Source organism: Pituophis catenifer, unplaced genomic scaffold (genome assembly GCF_029215685.1).
Source record: "Pituophis catenifer annectens isolate HBS135680 unplaced genomic scaffold, rPitCat1.0.hap2 SCAF_3, whole genome shotgun sequence".
NCBI lineage: Eukaryota > Metazoa > Chordata > Lepidosauria > Squamata > Colubridae > Pituophis > Pituophis catenifer.
Genome location: NW_027256883.1, coordinates 183,322,245 through 183,346,170, shown reverse-complemented (window position 1 = coordinate 183,346,170; position 23,926 = coordinate 183,322,245). Strand labels below are relative to the sequence as shown.

Below are 23,926 nucleotides of genomic sequence, written 5' to 3'. Positions count from 1 at the left end.
ATGTGGATAAATAGAGATAGCACCATGTTATTGTTATTATATCTTAGCACCAGTGATGGGTTGCCCCCAGTTTGCACCGATTCAATAGAACTGGTAGTAAAACCAGTAGGAGGCCCTGCCCACCGACCCCGACGTCACCAAAATGCTTCTGCACATGCACAAGCAAAGCAAGCGTGCATGGCGGCCCCGTTGCGAACCGGTAGTAAAGATAAGTAGAACCCACCCCTGCTTAGCACGATAGGGATTGCCAGAAGGGAGTAGCAAATTTTATACCAAAATAGGTTTTGCCAGCTCCAGGACTTGTGAATAGCACGTTGAATTTGGTATGAGAAAGATCATTGTGTAACAAACAGTACAGTATAGGAAATCCTGATCTAATGTAGTATATGGACCACAGGTTCATGTAGTGAATATTCAACTGTTCTACATAATTTGGAATTCTCTGTTGTAGCTCCTACTTTGTAGAATGATATATCCATTGAGATCAGATAGGCCTTCCAATGACTTGTTTGTTTATTTACTAGGATTTATCTGCCATTCCAGTTGAAACTGATTCTGAGTGCCTTATACTCCACATTACAGTCCTGTAATTAGATTAAACTACAATAGTAATCCAAAACATAACATAACATGACCAAGACAAAAGATATTCCTTATCATAAATTCAATAATCTAGTGCTACTTTTCAGCAGTGATTCAAAAATTTCCATCATCTGGAAAAGCCCTCCAGAAGTACAAGATCTTAACCACTGTGAGACACAAGCAAGAATGGGCTGCCTTGAATTCTGTGTATATGCTATTCTGAAGGAGGGATCTGCCCCAGAAAAGGTTCATCTTTGGGCTACTTGGTAGCAGGTTTCCCAAGGGTTCAGGATCCATTTTCTTGCTAGCTCTAACTAGACAGGCAAGTTCTACTTGGAGAAGTTGGTCTTGGAAATACCCAGGTCTTAAGCCACAAAAACTTATAAAGTATTAGTGTCACAGGGGCAAGCCAAACTGAATCTGGTACTAATCAAATTGTTGCAATTTGGACCAACTGTAAATTACAAATGGTATCGAGGGCTGAGCTGTGTAAAATTAATTGCAGTAATCCATGGATTATAAGAGATGACAAAAGCACTTTTTGTACGTTCAGCATTTCTTCATGTACACTTTCATTTTAATGACTTTGAGATTTTGAGTACAAATGTAAAACTGTTACGTATTATATTAAATGAAATGTAATAAAAATATGAGATCTTTGATGTACATCTGGGGTTGTGAGCCAACAAATAATGCTCCATTTCTTTTCACGAAGATATCCAATTCAGAATTATCCACTCCTTGAAATTAAGCCTTCTAAATGGTCTTGTTAGGGAAATTTAATCTGGAGATATTTAGGTGCCAAACTCATCAAAGAAAATCAAAGAAACAGGAAAGACTGTGATGAGATGATATGCGTGTTTTCAGTTCTGTTGGCTAAGCACTAATGGGCAACTTCTAGATCTTACTTCTAAACTAGATTTGGATTAGACTGTTCTTAATCTACAGAGCAGGGGGATGTCTTTTTAAAAAGGACACAGTCTCCTGGCTTTATATGTACTATTCACATTGATGGAATTGGTTTACTCTGCAAATGCTATTTTATCTTGAATATGGATGGGTTTTATCTTGAATATGGATGGGTTTTGATTCATAGACATGCATATACGAAAGAAGGATTACCCATAAAGCTTGTTTTGAAAACATGTTTTTCTTTTCAGATTTTTCGAAGAGCTGACAAGAACGGTAAGTGAATGTGTGTGTGACTGTTTTTTAAGCAATGCCACTTGTTTATACAGCTTTTTGAATAGAAGATAATATGCATAGCTCAGGAAAAGTATTTGTGCTCTCTGAGCTTGGTTATTGGCTTGCAGAAGTTTTATTACCCAACAAGTGCTATGAGTGCTGGGTTTGCCCCCTATTTATATAGGTAACTTGCACTGCCAGTATCGGTGGGGATGCAGGGGGGTGTTGGTGAGGATAAGTAATGAAATGTCAGCAAGCAAACAACTAAGCTCAGAGAGCCCCAGGGACTCCATGATGCAGCCTTTCCTATTTCAAAGACTGGAGATGGGCAATCAAGTCATCTAATAGAATCCTGGGTTCTCTAAAATATCCTTTTAAAAACAGAATAGGGGAAAAAAACCACATTTCTATTTTAACTCTCTTCTAAGAAACTCAAGCTGACAGATACAATTCTCCCACACACCCCAATTTTTTCTCATCACAAGATTAAGCCGAGAGACAGTAACCGGCTGAAAATGATCCCGAAAATGTAATACGGGTAATGGTCCTTGATTTACGATCACAATTGGGAATGCAACTTTGATCACTAAGCAATGCAGTCATTAAATGAGTCACGGCCAATTTTGTGAACTTTTTGCCATGGTTGTTAAGTGAATCATGTGGTCATTAAGCAGATCAGGCTTTCCCCATTGACTTGTGGGAAGGCCTCTGGGAAGGTCGCAAATGATGATCACATGACTTTGGGATGCTGCATCTCTTGTAAATACCAAGCACCTGAATTTTGATACATGTGACCATATGGGTCAGTGCGAGAAGCACTCATAAGTCCCTTTTTTCCAGTGTTGTCGTAACTTTGAACAGTCATTAAACAAATGGTCATAGGACTATCTCAGTTTTATGGGGATCTGAATATTCCTTTTTTTCAGATCCCAGAATTATATCCTATACTAACCCTTACAGCTTCCAAAGTTTTCTCTCCAGTGTTAAAGGCTAGAAACTTCGTCATATATGATAACTAAGTTTCACCAGTGCCTAAATTTATAATGATAAACAAACTCCAGCCTATGGGATGATATAGCATACCTATAGCCTTAGCAGCCTACTTTGTAACCCGTGGTGGACTTTTAATTCCTAGATGTTTTTTCATGCATTTCTCCACCGCTTATCACAATGACACTTGGTCATATCATATCCCTTATTCATAAGAATATGATGTCTTGCCTGTCAATCATTCTTTCCACTTCAGTCAGTCCACTCATTACGTTTATCCTCTGCTGGCATTAGGTTACTTCTCTAGCCTTTAGGTTCCCTATATTTCCATCCCTCTCTCTCCCAAGAAATTGCTCAGAACTTTATGATTTATATGTTGTTTTATGCAAAGTTGGTTTTGATGAAATCCATTTCACAACTCATGTTTGCTTCATTTTAAATATATTTTGCTTTTCTATTTTGTTCCACGCAACACTTGTCATGACAGCTCCAATTTTTAATTGGAAAACTGAAACCAATCTTATTTAACATGTTCAGGAGTGAATTTTAACCTAAGCTTCACAATCCTATGTTTGCACCAATTTGTTTAATTAACAGAAAGTTCCATTTTAAGAAGAAAACAGACCAACTCAAGGAAATCAGTAACAAGCTACAAGGACCTCAAAATGACAACACATCATGACATCATAATGCAAATAATACCACTTAGTACATGTGACATGATGTCTGATGCAAATACATAAGTCACATGACTGGTGTGATGATATCATGATGTACATATCATTTGCCCAATTCTATAGACACCTCTGGCTGTACTGTAATCAGCTATGTTACCAAGATGTATTTTTAAAAAGTAGTGTTTACACTGATTTTATATTATTTTTTTTTATTTTTGCATTTGCCCACCTGGCAGTTTGAAAGCATGAAAATGCAAGTAGCAATATCAATAGCACTTAGACTTATATACCACTTTACAGTGCTTTATAGCCCTCTCTAAGCGGTATACAGAGTCAGCCTATTGCCCCCAACAATTTGAGTCCTCATTTTACCCACCTCAGAAAGATGGAAGGCTGAGCCAACCTTGAGCCTGGTGAGATTTGAACTCCAAGATTGCAGGCAGCCAGCAGTCAGCAGAAGTAGCCTGCAGTACTGCACTCTGACCACTGCACCACCATGGCTCAAGTAGATTAATAGGTACCACTTCAGTGGGAAGGTAACAGGATTCCTTGTGCCTTTGATGTATAGCCATGTGGACCACATGACCACAGAAAATTTCTTCAGGTAACGCTGGCTCCCTCTCTGCCAAGAAACGGAGATGAGCACCGCACCCTGGAGTCAGATATAACTGGACAGGGAAACCTTTATCTTTGTATAATAGTAGATTATAGCAGATAGTAGCATACACTTACATTTTATCTGCATTTGTTGTAAGCAATGCATCAACATTTTCAGAAATGTAAACATTGAAAGAGAACCACAGCTATGCTCAGGTTCATGGAGTAGTCCCAAAGCATAAACCAAATGATTTTTTCTCCCAATTCTAGACTCTTGCCAAAGTAGTGCTTCAGAATAGTAATCTAACTGATAAAACATTTTGCTCTTCCTTTTGGCCCTGAATCACCTACATGTGCTACTGCCACTGTTGGTATGAATCAGGGTTGTCAAACTGGTGGTGTCATGGCGGCGTCACATGACATATCATGACTTTTTTCCCCCTTCATTAAACCGGGTATGGGTGTGGCCAGCATATGATGCATCCGGCCCACGGGGCGTAAGATTGACAGCCCTGGTATGAATGATTTCCACACTCATACATTATGATGTAGAAGCTATGACTTGTGGATAATCCCAAATCACTGACATTTCCAAATGGATCTTTGCTGCTATTTATTATTTATTTAGTGTATAGCATATCATACATGGGCTAGCAATATATATTACCATTTCAACTAGATCAGTAGAACCTAAAAAAATATAAATGTTAAAAAGATCTATGTTCAAATACCAATGTCTTGGTATGCCATCTAATTGCTGAAGTGCAGCATTACTTATACATGTAGTCCTTGATTTAGAGCACTTCATTTAGTGATCATTCAGAGTTACAACATCACTGAAGTAATTTATGAACTTTTTTCACACTTACGACTGTTGCAGTGTCCACATGGTCATGTGATCAAAATTTGGATGCTGAACAACTGGCTCATATTTATGACCATCACAGTATCTTGGGGTCATTTGATCTCCTTTTGTGACTTTTTGACAAGCAAAGTCAATGGAGAAACTAGATTCACTTAACAATTGGGTTACTAAATTAATAACTGGAGTGATTTACTTAACAACTGTTACAAGAAAGATTGTAGAATGGGGCAAGACTCACTTAACAAATGTCTCACTTAGCAACAGAAATTTTGGGCTCAATTGTGGTCATAAATTGAGGACTACCTGTATTAAAAGGGCCAAAGTTATATAATTCTTTTAAAAAATTTAAATTTTGTATTGGTATGTGTTTTAGTTCTGGCTGTGCACCACCCTGAGTCCACTAGGAGAAGGGTGGGATACAAATTGAATAATAAAAAAAAATTAAAAGAAATCAGATACTGAACTGATATATGTCCTCAGCTTATTGCCAGTCACGATGTGATCTGCAGTTTGACTTGGGACCTCTCAGTCACCCTGAAGGGAAGATACTTTGCCCCAATCATTGTTGCTAAATCATCATTGGCATCCTTCAGTCTCAAGAGACTATGGTATCGTGCTCTGGAAAGAGGTCCTAAAACAGCATCTAGTATGACTAAAAAAGCCAATTCGAGAGTGGCAATCCCTTCCACACTGAGGCAGAATATTGCTAAATAGAGGCCTATTAATTCTTACCTGATCTGGGGTTTCATAATGTTTTCCTGCCATAGAATATGTTGTATTAAATCATATATAGCATACTAGGTAGAGAGGTCATCCTGTTCTCTTTTCGGAAAAATATAATTATTCCATGTCTTTATTTAAATGTAGATGACGGGAAGCTGTCATTTGAAGAGTTTAAGAAGTGTTGTGCTGATGGCATCCTCAACTCTGAGGAATTGTGGAAACTGTTCAATGATATTGACAGGCATCATTCTGGGTAAGTAGTGGGATGGATAATCTAGAAGCTTAAAAAAATGAAATGTGTACTTAACCAAACCCCTTCTTGGAAACAGCCATAGCTTTATAGCAGATCACAGATTTTTCATGCAAAAAGTTCTTGGCTTAATCATTTGCATTCCCAGAAGGATTGCAAAGATACCTATTTGAAATTCTAAAAAGCAGCTGCCATTTACGAAAAGGAAAGAGGATGTAAATTTGGTGGATAGTATTTTTCCCTGGTTTGCTTTCAGTTGCTAGAAAAATCCTTAAGCAAACAATGGTATGTAGTTAGCAGAAATACAAGCATTTTATGATGAGCTGGACGATTTTGCATCTCATGCTTCACACAATGTTTTCATTGTATTTTAGTTGGTATAGTTTTATTTCATCTTGCCTTTTTTAAATTCCAAAATACAGTATATATTCATCAAAATATGCTGAAGAAACCGCTTTTGGTTTAGACTCAAGTTTTATGCTCAATGACCTTCTCTTTCCATCAGATTTATAATGGTACAATTTAATAATTCAGTAAACCTGCAATACATTTTTGTCTAAAGAATTCATATGGCTGTTTTATGTGAAAAGAGAAGCACTACTGATTTTGAGGAAGGTGGACCTGGAAATTCACGTTGTTTTAAGAATAGTCCAGGCTGATCATAAGTAAAATAGCATGTTAACTTCACAGCAGTATGCCTGAATTCCATGAATCAAAATCAGATTTGCTATTTTTGTCCAAGGGCATATTAAAATAATATGTAAATTATCTATGGGATATGCAAGCAATGTAATTCTGCCTATCACAGCTATAGCATAACAAATGATTTAATCAACCTCAGTATGTCCCATATCTCATATGAGGGTTTTAAGATAAAATTGATTGCCTGTAACAGCTACTGAGTTCACAGCAGAAGGAAGACCTGAATTAAGACCTATCTAATTCACAGTTGCCTAGCCACTAGTCTTTCCAGCAATATATATTTACTTTTATTGTAGACAATAATTGAGAAATTTAAACATATTTCTCTGGCAGATCAAGAGATTGAAGGCAAATTAACCCATTCTTACAGTTGTTTTTTTTAAAATTGTGTTTGGATCCTTCTTAATGGTGATTGTTTTCTTATGCGTTGTTTCTCCATCTATGCATTCTATCTAGTCTCTTTATTCTTTTCTGGACAATTTTCCTGTTTTTTTATTTCAATTTTATTTTGGCAATGTATTCCTATTTTTATCTTTTAAAATTTGATGTACACTCAGAAGATCTTTTTGACATATATCAGAAAAGGAAATAGGAAAGCTTTTGTCAGTCAGCATGAAGTCAACAATACTCAGCCACATAGATCAAAGGCCTGCATTAAGCAGCATCTTATGTTTGCAAGGCCAAATGGAAAATAATAGGAGCTTCTGTTGGTTGAGTATTATATGCAACAACTAACAATGCAGTTATTTACCTGGGTAACCTGTATGCAAATAATCCTCTGCAAATAACCGAGTATGCTTAATAGACAGGAAGGGGGAAAGAAATAGAATCTGTTTTCCCACCCCAAACTCTATAGATCTGTGATGGTGAACCTATGGCATGTGTGCTGGATGTGGCATGCTGAGCCATCTCTCCAGGCATGCCAACCATCACCTGTTGCTCTTCTAGGTTCTGGCATGCAATGCGCGCTGGCCAGCTGATCTTTGCATGTGCACGCTGGAAACCGGAAGCTCAGCTTCCCGGTGCATGCATGTGCACCAGGGAGCTGCTCTTTCGGTTTCTGGTGTTCCCCTGCATGTGCGCACACCCTCCCGTTTTGGCACTTGGTGCTGAAAAGGTTCACCAACACTGCTATAGATAGATTATAGTTTAGCTTTAACTTGGTATTAGAATTCCCAGTAGGAATGGATTTCCAGAGGAAAAATTGGAGACTCCAAGAACCAAGAGCACTACTCAGGTGACTCTGAGCACACAGATAAACCTCCGAGCGCTTCAGCAACCTTTAAAAGGATGCAAATGACCAGCTGTGCAAGGAATCTTTCCATTCCCCACTATCCTGTCAGAGCTGAAGAAGCTTCTTGGATGAGAAGCAAAAGATCTTCAAAAGAAAAAAACCAGAAAGTCCAGTTGCCTCTTTCTTTATCATCAATAAAGAAAGAAAAAGGAAGTAGGATGCCCAAGGCAGCAAAACAATAGCCACATTTTGGAGGGAAAAACACACTTTCAATATGAAATGTATATCTACATAATTAATAAAGAAACAGTCAAGGTCTCAACAAGGGCATTGCTTGTCTTGTATGCTTCTCTCTTTTCCTTTTTTTTCTTGCTGTTTCTTTGGTCTGGTTCATTTATGATTGGATATATTACCAAGCATCCTCATTTCAAAACAAAAGCAGTTGCTGTACCAAATTTGCATCTCATACTAGTGGAGCAGTTCACAGCCAGATTATACATTAGGTTGATGATATGGCAATCTTCCCATTTGTTAGTACTGAAACAAAGTGAAAAACCATGCCTTCTCATCTTTTTTGCATGGGTGAGAGAGATGCTTGCCCCACTCCCACTCCTTCTCATGGCCTGTTATAAAATTGTTGGGAATGATGGGCCTTTAATCCAACAAAGCTGGAGAGCACAGGTTGGTTTAGGGCAATGTTTCTCAACCTTGGCCACTTTTTATGTGAACTTCAACTCCCAGAATTCCCCAGCTGGCCATACCCTTTGGGGAATTGGGTGAGTTGAGAGAAGGTTGAAAAAAACTGCTTTAGAATAACCTTAAATATTCTATTCCATTTTATTCTGTTATTTTTACAAAAACTCTCAGGCTGCAACTGCACGCTTTTGTTGTCTCTGATCTGATCGATTGTAGATTTTTTTAAAGCTTTCAAAGCCTTCTGTCTGCAAAGAAAGAAAAAAAAAGATGTGTATAATTACCAAAATCAGAGAGGTCTCAAATTCAAAGATCTGAAAAATTACAGCCTGACTAAAATACAAAAGACTGTTTCGAATATCTAAAGAAGTTTTTCCCCCCTTCCCCTCTCACATTTTATTTATTCATTGGATTTTTAAGGTGCACAACTCAAAAAATGTTTTTTTTTAATTTTATCACTTATCAAATAGCTTCTCCAAAATGTCGTCGGGTGAAACTTCAATTATTACATCCTGCAGAGTTAATGTAAAGCTGGCCTTTAGAGGAGTAGGGTATGCTGCTGTCTCCATATATATCTCCCTATAGGTTTCAGGTACTGGTAAATTCTCAGATTCAGTGTGAATTCAGCCATCTCCTTGATATCAACATTAGTGGCTGCTATACTATAATAACAAGCAATTTTGTGTCTTGGGTATCTGTTGTTGTGGAAAGGCCATCCACAGAACTGACTCGTTTAATTTTGGTGCCTATACATTGCAAACATTATTTGGAATCAGTCGGTTAGTTGTTACTGCCTTGGGAGCAAAAATTGCTACCGGTAGTAGTTCTGAAGAGAGCAGTTGTTTTGCTGAACAATCATATATGACCTTAACTAATGCCTATAAACATAAAGACTTGCAATTTAAGCCTGGAATGGAAATTCTGCTTTTGACTCAGGGAACAGAAGTTTTTTGTTTGTTTTTTTGAGTTGCCTTTATTCAATTCACACCAGAAAATTTATTTATCCTTTTTCACTGAATCATACTAAAACTCAGCTGGGAAGTAAGAATCAATAAACATTGCCTATCCCATGTCAATATCAAATAAGGAAAACCATATTGAATCAGGCCAATAAAGTCCTGTAACTGCATGGCTAGCCAGATGCTCATCTGTAGAAAACCAGAACATTAGAATTCTCCTTTATATATTTATATTCCCAGCAACATGACTCTTATCTCAGAGGACATATTAAGCCATTATGATTAGTAGGCATTGAAAGTCCAATACAGTCTTATCTATACTGGCTGGCAGCAGCACACCTGTGTTTAGGAACTTAATTTCAAATTGTAACATTAAGGCTGGAATTCTGTCTCTAAGTTCCAGTAACTTTTCTCTTTATTAAGTGGTAGGGCTAGTAGATTCAGGCTGCAAAAATCCAGATGATCACAATGATCACGAGAATTAGAGCAGTTCCGTTCTGGTAGCTTATCAAGGAGTCATTTCTAGAAAACATACCAGCAGGGGTGGGTCCTATTTATCTTTACTACCGGTTCGCAACGGGACCACACAGGCGCAGAAACTTCCTGATGACATCTGGGTCAGTGGGCAGAGCCTCCCACTGGTTTTACTACCAGTTCTTGTGAACCGGTTCGAACAGAGGGCAACCCACCACTGCATAGCAGCACTTTTCTTCCATTAAATATATGTTCATCGGTTAATTGAATAGTTCTAACGTAGTGGAATTTCAATGATTGGTTGATCCATGTGTCAACTGCAGGCAGATATTTGTATATGTGAAGGAACAGTTTTGTTTTCCAAAACAAAAAAGTTAAATATATTTGTGGCTGTTTGACTAAGAGTATGAGAAAAGATGCATTCTTGGTTTCTCACTTAAAGGAATGCCTCTTTTAAGATGGCATTGGCCATCTGCAGTATATTTAAACAGATGACCTACAAACAACTTATAGTGATGTTTGATGCATTATTGTTTGCTTCCCTTGCTGTTATTTTTAAAGAAAATGAAACATTAGGAGGAGGTTATATCATATGTGGTTTTATAGACCATTCATGTTTAGGGGAGCAATGTTTAGATACTAAAGTGTGTGAAATGTGGAAAATAAATAATCAAAAGATATTGCAATGCTTTAAAATCTGCTGAATTAGTGAATTACAGACACTATTTTAGTCTTTTAGAATGTTGGTAACATGAAAGCTCTCTAAGTTTGAGAACTCTCTAAGTTTGCTCTTTGAAAAATTTTGTTCTGTTATTTCAGAAATGAACCATGCATGTCATGTCTGAATTCAGTCTGAATTAAGGATTCAAGCACTCTTGTGCTGTAGAAGTCCTATCATCCTTAGCCAGAAATACAAGGGAGGTGGCTCTCAAGGGATTTCAAACCATCTCTACTCTGATAACAAACAGGCAGGCCCTGGCAAGTCAGCTTAGCAAATATTCACTCTCTATTTCAATCATGCAACAATTAGCAGGAAAGTCATTAGAAAGAACGGCTACTTTCCTGGGTGTCAGATGTAAATCACATTGTTTTTAGATAGCTCTACATCACCATCTTTTTCATCTTTTCAGTGTTTTCATCTTTTATGATTCCTGTAGGGTTTTTTTGTTTAAACCTAGATTTTATTGAGGTTCCTATTGAGAAAGAGCATTTAAAGAATCTGAGTAATGTGAAAGAAATTACCAGAAGAATTACCTGAATCAGCTTATGAAAATAATATTGAAATAATTGACAGGGTTATTGAATATTGAAATTAACATTGAAATAATTGACATAGAATAAGATGAGGAGATGTGAAATTATGTAGTCCTGATATCTTATAAGAATAGCATATTCTATTCTGTGCATAAAGAAAGATTATATGGCATTATACATGCTCAAGATGGAGATATCAACAGGTGTGCAAGAACCTGAATGCTTTAAGATGTACTAAAAAGAGAGGGGGTTCATAAAAATCCCTGTTTTAATGCTACATAGTTACCTCTAATGCCAATCTACTGATGGGAATTGTAATAAAAAAACTAGATAGGAAAAGAAAGGAAATGGAGTATCTTGGATGATGAAATATGAACAGGAACGCTGCGTACCATAAAAGCCAACATCTTCAAGCCAGGGAGAAGCAGCTTGTAACCTCTGGTTAAATGCAGCTCCCCATTCCGTTTTTGTGACCCCAGAACCTCCACCAATTGGACCACAAAATTTTATCTGCATGATTTCCAAAATTTGATAACATAGTTTCCTACCACTTTGAATTGGGAAAGCTATAAATTCTATAACAAATTCCAAAAAAAGCTTAACTTAACACACTTCAGGACCTTTTTAAAAAAAAGTATCTGAACCTTAGCTTGTGTCATCTGCCACCCTCCTCCCATAACACATACAGCATTGTGCGAAGACATCATTTCTGTTTAATAGCAAGACAATTTATAAGATTACACTCAGAAATAATTTTGCAGCTATTGCATCTTTCTCTTTCTGATGGCTTTTGAATGTATATGTGATAAGAAGAAATATTTTTTTTAAAAAAAACCCCATTATTATTATAGGTCAAAGATAACACATCTGTGCCCCTCTCCCTTAAAAAAAAAAACCATCTGGAAGCACCCTAGGATATCCTGACCTCAGAAAGGTAAAAAAAAACAAAAGATAAAAAGGAATGACAGAGGAACTTGAGAGAATCTGAATGATGGGGCAAAAATATCACTGCCTGTCATAATACAGATCCAAATTTAGGTGGCATAACAGCACCTAGGAGCAATGTACTTTTTCAGGTGAATAGAAAAAGGAAATAGACATCTCTAAAAATTCAGCATCTATTTAATAGCTCATAGGGATGTGGGCTTTTCAAAACAGTATATGTTCCATGCATACTGAGAGCTGGATTTCTCTGTCAATGGTGTCAACTCCAATATCTTCTGAAACATCACATCCCACGGAGCAGTAGCATAGCTTCCCCTTAATGATTCCTTAATCTTGGCTTGAAGCAATTTCTACAAAAGTGATTAAGTTAACCCAGGGGTGAAATCCAGCAGGTTCTGACAGGTTCTGGAGAACCGGTAGCGGAAATTTTGAGCAGTTCAGAGAACCGGCAAATACCACCTCTGGGGGGGGAGTGGGGGGGGAATGGAGATTTTGCAATATCCTTCTCCCAGGAGTGGGGAGGGAATGGGGATTTTGCCATATCCTTCCCCTGGAGTGGGATGGGAGTGGAGATTTTGCAGTATCCTTCCCTGTCACCCCACCAAGCCACACCATGCCCCCCAAGCCATGCCCAGAGACCCGGTAGTAAAAAAAAATTGATTTCTCCATTGATTAACCTCCATCTCTGGCAACAAGTAGTGGTCATCTGAAAAACAAATAAAGATATATGCCAACTCCAGGTTAGAGTCGTTGCAGCCAGTCTGAGAGTTAAAGCGTATTCAATTATATTAGCATAATAAGATTGTTCCCAATGAATGATTGGTACTGACAGGCTGCTGATGTCCCTAGAAAAACAAGCTACTGTGACTGAGTGACTGTTTACTGTTGTTGGCTATGGAGAGGTGAACAAAGCAGAATGAAAGGTGTCACTTTCCTGACTAGATAGTCATGTCTAGAATTGGGAGCTGCTGTCTCACCTTGGATATTAATATTGGATATTGTGTGTATGAATATATGAGCATATGCATACAATTCCTGAGCATTCAAATCTATGCTCCTGCTGATATATCTATTTTCAAGAGCCTCTTAATTCTCCAGATGACTGAAAGACTCAAGACAGCTTTATCCAGTGATTAGGAACTGAATTCTAACTGAAAAGGTATAAGAGGTGGAAATAGAGTTTGGTGGAAATAGAGTTTGGGAAGTGCGTGCCAGCTTTATGCCGGGCAAGGATGTACAGACCAAATTGTTGCTCTTTTGCTAGACACTGAACATGTACATGTTTACTGTATAATACTTGATACGGATAACGCATATTATGAAACCAATAGGCTTGCATTATGGAATATTTTGTATAAATATAGTCTTGAAGGTTAATTGCTAGAAGTGATAGCTGTTTATGATAGCAATAGCACTTAGACTTATATACCATTTCATAGTGCTTTTACAGCCCTCTCTGTGGTTTATAGAATCAGCATATTGCCCCCATCAACCTGAGTCCTCGTTTTACCGACCTCGGAAAGATGGAAGGCTGAGTCAACCTTGAGCCGGTGAGATTTGAACTGCCAAACTGCAGCTAGCAGTCAGTTGAAGTAGCCTGCAGTGCTGCACTCTAATTACTGCGACACCTCGGCTCATGATGATGTAAAGCATGCATCAGAATAAGTGAAAAGCATAGCTAAGCGTTCAACACCAAGCGTACTATAAGCTGTGGATATAAAAGGGAGAATGAATAGGCTGAGAGGAAGTGTAAGACTGAGAAAGTCATGACTGAATGGAATTGATGAAATCCTGAACAAGAGAAGTGAGACTTTAGAGATGATTGTCTCATTTCATTGCTTCCATTTCTTTGCTTATTTGTTTCTCATCCCTTTTCTGTATTCTACGTCACATAGCTTACCCCCCAAAAGGATAGTGTTGAATATGCAAGTAGGAGTGAGTCTTATATCAGCCTTCACTCATTGGTTCATTTTCCCCAGCGGGAAAATGAACAAGCGTCAGTGGCTGACAGGCTGGACAGCTCCTTGTAAAAGGAGCTGCAGCCTCGGGCAGTTCTCAGTTCGTAGTTATTTTTGTTGTTGTTCCTGTTGCCTGAAATAAATGGTTGTTTAACTTCACTACGATTGTCCTGCCTCTCTTTTTGTGTCCAGATTTAACAGATAGAGTAGGTATATAACTTATGCCTCATTTCTCATATTAAGAAAATGATTTTAACTCAAAAAGATCTGGCAAAGAAAGCATGCTATGCTACATATCATATGTGAATGATGGGTCCCAAGAGGTGATTCTTTTCCACCATGACACCTACCTGATGAGACAGTTTGTGACCCTCTGTAAAAAATGGCCAGGCTGAGTCTGAGGGAGGGGTCAAACACATCATCAGTCATGAGTTCCTTTGCACCCACAAAGATCTAGGTTCAGCCCACCTTGAATTCCTTCTACTCTTATCTTCTGCTGATTTTCCTTGACTGCAAGGAGTTCAAATTCTTGTAGAGAACTCAAGCTTATAATAAATCTTTATACCTATTTGAACTGTCTGGATCTCCTGATTTTCATGGCACTTGTCACCCTCTCCCTCCAAAAGTTAGTTCCATCTCTGTTAACATTCAGGAAGTCCCTCAAGATCTGGTTATGTCACCAGGCCTGGGAATCCCAGGGAACCAATTATATTTGAAGATGGCTCCTCTATAGTGATTGCTATGCTTACTCTCTCAATTTGTAGTTTTCATACAGTATTCTAATTTTTTAAATAATATTTTAAGTTTTAATAACGATTATGCATATTTTATTGTTTTTATGACTGTTATATTGTTGTTTTATTTGATTGTTGTACACCAGCCAAAGTCACATCTGGTAAAATAGGTGACCATATAAATTTGACAAATAAGAGCAGAGCCTCCAAATAGAATACATTCTAATTTAGTATGAGGTTTGTAATATGAATGAAAAATAAGAAAAATAGCATGCTGGTTTCATTTTCGCTAGGAGATTGGTTTTCAAGAAATGCCAACTGCTGATTTGTTTTGAGACATAGCAAGAACGTTGGCTAAACAATGGGACGCAAAGAGTAAATAGCGACATTGAGATTATTATGGAAAGGCTGAGTCTCATATTTTCCAGTGTGTCTCCAATCCTTTGGGGAAAAGGCTGACATCTGGGAAGATAAATATTTTAGACTGCCTATTCATAATATTTCCTTCCATTCACGCCCCCGCAGAGACACACACCTTCCATCTTTGCTTTAATCCCACAGTGATGATTGCTGACTGAATATTCTAAGTAAATAGATTTTATCAAGTAGAAAAATATGCCAATTTATATTCTGAATCTGCCCCCAGAATATATTTCTGATTCTATTTGTTGTTAAAGCATGTCCTAGAAAGCATGCCCTTGAGCACCTTAAAAATCTGAATTCTTTAGCAGTTATTGCATTAGACTAGAGCCGAAGAGCTCTTTAGTTCTACTCAATAGTAAAACATGATACCAAGGCCACCAATGTGTGTATGCATAATTTCCTGTTGTTGTTGTTGTTGTTGTTGTTGTTGTTGTTGTTGTTGTTGTTGTTAATCACTACACAGTCAGCCAGATGTTCAGACTGGTTTGGCATTTTTGTCTGCCTATCGAGTCCGTACCAAGGATCTGGAATAGGCAAATCTGGATGTTTGACGGTGTTACAGATATTGTCGCAGGATGGAAGCTGTTCCAAGTAAAGCTGCCTTCTGCAATTGTCTGATGGCAAATTTGTCAATGCCTATGGCTTTCAAGTGGTGTTCCAGTTGTTCTGGGATTCCACCCAAGGTGCCTATTACTATTGGTACTGCCCTTGCTTGCCTTTGCCATAGTCATTCTATTTCTATTTGTAGGTCTTTGTATTTTGCTAGCTTCTCCAGTTCTTTCTCTTCTATTCTGCTGTCTCCAGGCACTGCCACATCCACTATCCATTATTATTATTGTTGTTGTTGTTGTTGCTGCTGCTGCTGCTATTGTTATTATTGTTATTGTTGTTATTAAATCTAATTTTTGAGCTGATGAAATTCCAATAGTTTTGAGCTGCCCCCATAACTGAAACAATGAAAATACAATAATACCCAGATTTAAATAATAATTTATGATAAGAACAACACACCTGACAAGAAGAAAGCAAAGGGATTTCACTCTCCTTACCAAAGGACTGGGTGAAGAGCCAGGCTTTCAAACAGCAGGATGGGGAACATCCAATCATCAGGTGAAACATTATTTGAGAGGGGAGGCACTGCTACAGGAATGGCATGTTTCCAGGGTTGTAATACATAACAGAATGTGCCAAGTTTAGAATAGAATAGAATAGAATTCTTTATTGGCCAAATGTGATTGCACACACAAGGAATTTGTCTTGGTGCATACGCTCTCAGTGTACATAAAAGAAAAGATACATTCATCAAGAATCATAAGATACAACACTTAATGATAGTCATAGGGAACAATAAGCAATCAAATCATATTAGGAAACAGTCAATATAAATCTTAAGGATACCAGCAACAAGGTTGCAGTCATACAGTCATAAGTGGGAGGAGATGGGTGATAGGATTAATAGTAATGCAGACTTAGTAACTAGTTTGACAGTGTTGAGGAATTATTTGTTTAGCAGAGTGATGGCATTCGGGAAAAAACTGTTCTTGTGTCTAGTTGTTCTGGTGTGCAGTGCTCTATAGTGTCGTTTGAGGGTAGGAGTTGAAATAGTTTATGTCCAGGATGCGAGGGGTCTGTAAATATTTTTACAGCCCTCTTTTTGGCAGTATACAGTCCTCAATGGAAGGCAGGTTGGTAGCAATTGTTTTTTCTGCAGTTCTAATTATCCTCTGAAGTCTGTGTCTGTCTTGTTGGCTTGCAGAACCAAACCAGACAGTTATAGAGGTGCAGGTGACAGACTCAGTAATTCTTCTGTAGAACTCTATCAGCAGCTCCTTGGGCAGTTTGAACTTTCTGAGTTGGTGCAGAAAGAACATTCTTTGTTGTGCTTTTTTGATGACGTTTTTGATATTAGGTGTCCATTTTAGGTTTTGAGATATGGTAGAACCTAGAAATTTGAAGGTCTCTATGTTGATTACTGTGTTGTCTAGTATGGCAAGAGGTGATAGTATGGGAGGGTTTCTCTTAAAGTCCACCACCATTTCTATAGTTTTGAGTGTGTTCAGTTCCAGATTGTTCTGGTTGCACCACGAGGCTAGTTGTTCAACCTCCTGTCTGTATGCAGATTAATCATTGCAGGATCAAATTACTCAGATGCTACAGGAAATAGGATATCCCTCAAATAACCCAGCCATATGTCATGTAGGGCTTTATAAGTAATATCTAAACCTTGAATCACACTCAGAAACTGGCAACTAGTACAGCTTGCAAAGTAGAGGTGTTACATGAACATTCTGTCTGAAAGGCCCCTCCATCTAAGAGAGGGAGCAACCGATGTACCAGATTAAGTTGTTCATTTTTGTTCATTTTTGAGCCATTCAGTTTTGTTAGGATTGAGCTGGAGATGATTCCTTCCCGTCCAAAGCCACACAGGCTCCAGGCACTAGTGTAACTTGGCCAGCCCACTGTAGAAATATATAACTGAGTATCATCAAACCAGCAGATAACTTCATCCAATGATTTATTGTAGAAGTTGAAAATTTGGGAGACAGAGTAGAATGACGCAGCACCCACAGAGGAGGGGCCTAGGGAACTACCTACCCCTCAACCAACACCAACTAAAAACCAGCCCTATAGAAAGGAAGATAAGCATCATAAAATGGTGCCCCTAATCCAGGGTGGGTTCTACTTACCTTTACTACCGGTTCGCAACAGGAGCACATGTGCGCATGCGCAGATCGTCAATTATGACATCCAGGCGGGTGGGCAAATCGTCCCACCACTTTTACTACTGGTTCTGTAGAACTGGACAGAACCGGGAGCAACCTGCCAATGCCCTAATCCACACACATACAAGGGCAATATGAACCAAGGCTCTACCAATCTACCAATTCTAGGCAGTGACTAACCCCTCAGCTGAACTGCCCATTAGATCCTCAGGAAATATCCCAAGCTCTCCCTGAAAGCCCACTGAGTCATCATTAATATTTTCTCGCCTCTTGGACTTCCGGTTGGCACCGCAGGCTTCGTGGACGGTCTCCTTAGACCGCCAGCCCTGTGACTTCGTAAAAGCCGTTTGACAGCGTAAATCGGCTGTCTGGTGGCTGAAAAACCTCCCCTTCAGGAAAAGAAGGAGAGGAGAGCTGGTGGGCGAGAGTAGAACTCCCCGAAAGTCCTCTGGAATATTTCCAGAGGCTTGGAGGGTGAGAGCTCTCTAGTCAGCCCCCAGGAAGCTCTGAAGCCGGGATGACTCTGTGTAAGCAGAGCGAGAAGCTGCGATCCAATCCTGCTGTCAAAAGTGAGTCTGATTGATTACAAGCACAGGCAGAGCGGAAACAGGAGAACAAGCCTTAAAAGTAACAGAGCGTAACTCCGGAGTTACTTTGTTTCAAACTGAATTTCATTGAGCTGGAGGCTGAAGATGGTGTCTTTGTTATGGTTTTGGAAGTGAAAGTCAGAAATGAAAGTGCTTATTGAGAACTTTGCGCTGGGAGAGTGGATTAAAGCTGCTGGGAATTGAGAGCTTGTGGAGAAAAGACTATTTTGCCTGATAAATTAGAGACTATAAATTACAAGCATTTTAAAGTTGTTCAAGGGATTTTGTGGCTTTGAAAAAAAAAAGATCTTTTTAAAAGGTAAAAAAAAATGGCTTCTAAACAAGTTAAACCAGGAGTTGTTAAAGGAGGGGGAGGTTCTCCAGTTGTGTCAGTGGTGACACAGAAAGCACAGCTTCCGGCTGATTCACAGAGTCAGGAGGCTGCTCTTAATGATTTTAAAGAATTTATGAAAGAAGCCATGAACAGTCAAGCAACAGCAATGAAAGAAGCTATGAATAATCAAGCCACAGCAATGAATAACCTAACAGTACTTGTGGAAGGGAAATTAAACAAAGTTGAGGAGGATATAAAGTCAATTAAAGAAGTGGTTGCAATAAAACACGATGAAATAAGAGATGATATTGTTTATGCTGTATCAGGATTGTCAAAACTTGTTATCCAGTTGGATGGGAAAGTGGAAGAAATTAATGAAGCCAATTTAAATTTGGAAAGCAAAATGGGAGATGTCATGACCAAAACAGAGAAAGTGGATGATGGCATTTTGGATAAAAATTTGGTGGGTGATGCAGAACATTTTGAAAAGAAGGTTGAAATTTACTCCTCAATTGTTCCTACTGGGTATAATGACGGATTGTACAGTATTAGAGACTAAATTGATTTTGAACTTAATATCAGCAGCTAGGCTGTTGGTAGCGCAAAATTGGAAGAAGGACTCTTTGCCTACTATTGAAGAGTGGATACTGAAAGTAACGAATTTAGCAGAAATGGCGAAAATCTCAGCGTATTTGAAGGACTATACACAAGAAAGATACGTATCGGAATGGAGAAGATGGATTGATTATATTCAAAATAAGTATCAGACAAGAAAATATCAAATAGCTTATGAATGAACGTTAAATATTAGAAGTATTATGTTATCTATAGTGGAGTTAAGGTTTCGGGGGGGAATTAGTAGTCTGAGAATAGGTAGGTTAATCTATTTTATGATTATTGAATGAAATACCTTGAATTTTGCTCTGGGAAGTCTGGGGGGGGGAGGGTGGGATGAAGGGAGGGAAAGGGTGGGGGGAATATGGGGGGAATTTTTTTTTCTGTAAAACTTTTCAATAAAAATATATATATATATTTTCTCGCCTCTTAATTTTTAAGTGATTTTAATTAAAAATAAATATATAAGAAGAAGGCATCCTGCAGAGCAAAATATCAGCTTCTAGCATCATTTTTCTTTATTAGAATCTCTAGGGCTCACTTGTGTTTTATAAGCATTCGTTTAAACAATATTTTCTTTTAGAAATGTTTCCACTTGACCAGTAATTAGATCTCTGTCTTTCAGGCAATATGTTGGTAAATATATGTTTTGTAGCTAGCCACAGACACCATTCTAATTCATGAATAAGATGCTTCTATACCGTGGTAACTACTTTCTGAGATTATTTACAGTATACGTTCTCATTATCCTATGCTAAGTGAGAAGGTAAACTGCAGGGAGAAACAATTATACCTTCTTCATTTATTTTATTTATTTATTTTATTTGTCAAGCATATATAAGATAACAGGTAAAAGTATAAACATAATTTGAATACATGAAAAGAGTAAGGCTAAAAATTAAAAAGAATATTAGGACAGGGCGGTAGGCACGCTGGTGCAGAGTTCCATAGAGGTGAGAGCCTCAGAGATAAATGAAATCAATACAACAAAGATTCATGTGTTACTAATTCAATGCACAAATGCTCAGAATAAACTAATTGAATTTCTTAATCCTGCTCTCTTTTTCTCATTATCTCTCTGTAGTCTACAAAAATAAATACATCTATTGGAACACGTAATGAAAGGATTGTTAAATTTCTTTGGAAAATGTTCCAAATTACCTTTAAACACTAAAAAGTATTTCTGCAAACCTCAGCTCAAAAGACCATTTAACTTCATGGGAAGTTGTGCCCATTCCCTTGTGCCTGACTTGCCAGCTTTCCTATAAAAAAACAAAGCAGGGGGAAAAAAAACCTACACAAACAAGGGCCAGGACTGTTGTGGACTGATGTGGGTGTTACTTTTGCTTGCCTCTTGTCTCAGTTCTGGAATCCTTCCAGGGCCCCTGATGGTATAGGGCAGGGGTCTGCAACCTTAAACACTCAAAGAGCCATTTGGACCCGTTTCCCACAGAAAAGAAATCACCGGGACCCACAAAGCCTGGGTAGGCATGGCCAACTCGACATCACTCACTCCCACTCAGTCACATGAAACCCTTCCAGCCATGCTTACCCAGGTTTTGTGCCTCCTGGTGTTACTTTAGGTCCCTGATGGCGAACCTATGGCATGTGTGCCACAAGTGGCACACGTAGCCATATCAGTGGGTATGCCAGCTCAGCTCTGGGGTGCCTGTGCATGCCAGCCAGCTGATTTTCGGGAATTCTGGGCCCACCAGAAGTAGGAAAACAGGCTGTTTCCTGCCTCCGGAGGGCCTGGGGAGTGTGTGGGGAAGGCCTGTTTTTCTTTGTTACCTGGCTCCAGATCCTCTCTATGCATCTGTGGAGGGTGAAAACAGCCTTTCCCACTCCCTCAGAGGCCCTCTGGAGGCCTGAAACGGCCCATTTCCCAACTCCCAGTGGGACCGGAAGTGACATTTTTTGCTGTCCCCAGCCTCCAGAGCCTCTCTAGGAGCCTCTCTAGGAGTCTCTGGAGGCTGGGGACAGCAAAAAACGTCACTTCCTGTCCCACCGGGAGTTGGGAAATGGGCCCTTTCAGGTCTCCGAGAGAGTGGGATAGGCTGTTTTCGCCTTTCCCAGATGCAAAGAGAGGATCTGGAGGCAGGTAAGAAAGAAAAATGGGTCTACCAGGCCATCATGTGCCAGGAGGGGGGGGTTGCATGTGCATGCGCAGAGGGGGTGCATAGAATTATGGGTGTGGGCATACGCGTGCACGAACCTCCCCCACCCACGCCTTTCCTGGCACGTGATGGTAAAAAGGTTAGCCATCACTGCCTTAGTAATCGCCCTTACCTTCTTAGGCCAAGCGAGGACTAACTGGGAGGGGAGGGTGAGGGGCGGGGCCAGCCAGTGGTGGGTTCAGCGGACAGGGAGCCACAACAGGGGGACGAAAGAGCCACATGCGGCTCCAGAGCTGCAGGTTGAAGACACCTGGTATAGGGGCAGATGGCAGGGGGTAAATATATTGCTGCTAATCCTACAAATCAGAAGGTCCATGATTCACATCTTACCCCAGTTCACAGTGATCTTATCCAGTCAACGTTATTCAGTCTTACAGCCTTTCATTGGAAATGCAAGAATAAAAAGCAAAGAATAACATTTTCTTGAAGAATTTTCAGTACTATTTTGTATGGATGCTAAATCATTATAAGCATCACAATGATGATTAGTACCATTATCCCACTGTATACTGCCATGTCTTCAAGAGGTTAAAAGAAGCACAATTGTCCGAATTTATTGAAATAGAAAAATAGACAAGGATGTCCACTGTCCCCACTATTGTTTATATTGACATTGGAAGTCTTAAATAGAAATATTAGAGAAGAAAAGGAGATAAAAGATATGAAAATTCGAAAGGAACAATACAAGCTATAAGCCTTTGCAAACGACCTGGTTTTTATTATGGAAGAACCATTAACATCAATAAAAGAAGCACAATTTGATGTTGGCAAAACAACTTGAAAATGCCATTACATTCTTTTTTGTATTTGCTCCTAGAGTTGTCCATAGAAAATTTGGTTGAGGAGAATTAATATACCATAAACCACTTTGTACAAACAAGGTACTGCTGTAATTTATTACTCAAAGAACAATTAAAGCATAATATTTCTGTTCTGCAATCTACTCAGTCAGCATTCTGTTTTACAGCATCTTAGCAGCTTGTGTTTTCTTGAGGTTTGTCTTAGCAATAAATTATTCAGCATTTTAATTATTAATTGGTTAATGTTTGTTACAAATTCAGAAGATAAAAAGGGCTCAGTAAGTACAAAAATGCAGTTGGCTTCCTTGCAGAGACAGGAAGCAATATGTTTTCATGCAGTGTGGTCATTCACACACATACAGATCTTTAGCTGTAAAGAAGCCATCAAATACCTTAATTGCTTTTATTAAAATGGTGTCATAAATCCTGAAAGCCTAGCATCTAATGTTAAAAAACTAATAGTGTATTCAAAAACCATATGAAAAACCATCCGGAAACTGATTAATTACTAGATCCACTTCAGTCTCTGTCTACCACTATCTGCTTTAAAGCAGCTAATTTCCTTAATCATAGTGACTTTCCATGTTTTGATGCAATCAAACTAAGCATAACAGCACAACTGAATTGAACCAGGGGTGGGTTCTAAAATTTTTTTACTACCGGTTCTGTGGGCGTGGCTTATTTTGTGGGCATGGCTTGGTGGGGGAGGTAATGTGACTGGGTGGGCGTGGCCAACTTTTTTTTTTTTACTTTTAAAAGCATTTTTTCTACAACCTTAAGAGGTTGCAGAAAAAAATGCTTTTAGAAGCCTCTGATGATCAGGCAACTCAGCTGGGATCGCCAGAGGCTTTTAAAGGCATTTTTTTCCTACAACCTCTTCGGCCAAAGAGGTTGCAGAAAAAAATGCTTTTAGAAGCCTCTGACGCTCCCAGCTGAGCCGCGTGGTCATCAGAGGCTTTTTTTTTAACTTTTAAAAGCATTTTTTCAGCCGAAGAGGTTGTAGAAAAAATGTTTTTAAAAGTTAAAAAAAAAGCCTCTGATGAGGTGGGTCGGGTAAGCGAGCAGCGACCGGGCTGGGGACCAGTTTGGGGGTGTGGCCAGCCAAAGTTATTACCGGTTCTCCGAACTACTACAAATTTTTACTACCGGTTCTTGCGAACTGGTGTGAACCAGGAGCAACCCACCACTGAATTGAACCTTCTTTGTAGTAACTACAGTATTCAAGGGAACTTACTCTCAGGTGACTGTGCATTAGGTTGTACCATGGCCTGCAATTAACCTATTTTCAGTGTATATCATATAGACTGTATATTAGGGTACAATTGTGGTTGGAGCACACAATGGTGATTAATCTCACCAAATCGAATCTCACCAGGCTCAAGGTTGACTCAGCCTTCCATCCTTCCGAGGTGGATAAAATGAGGACCCAGATTGTTGGGGGCCAT

The 23,926-nt window shown here is 38.9% G+C and overlaps 1 protein-coding gene across 1 annotated transcript in view; it reads left to right on the top strand.

Annotated features, from left to right (window-relative positions):
* Positions 1–23,926, top strand: part of NECAB3 (N-terminal EF-hand calcium binding protein 3) — a 92,105-nt gene that overhangs the window by 30,160 nt on the left and 38,019 nt on the right. The window contains exons 2-3 of the mRNA XM_070939942.1: positions 1,743–1,767; positions 5,764–5,872. Of these exons, the coding sequence (XP_070796043.1) occupies positions 1,743–1,767; positions 5,764–5,872 (134 nt within the window). The remainder of the gene's footprint in view (positions 1–1,742; positions 1,768–5,763; positions 5,873–23,926) is intronic.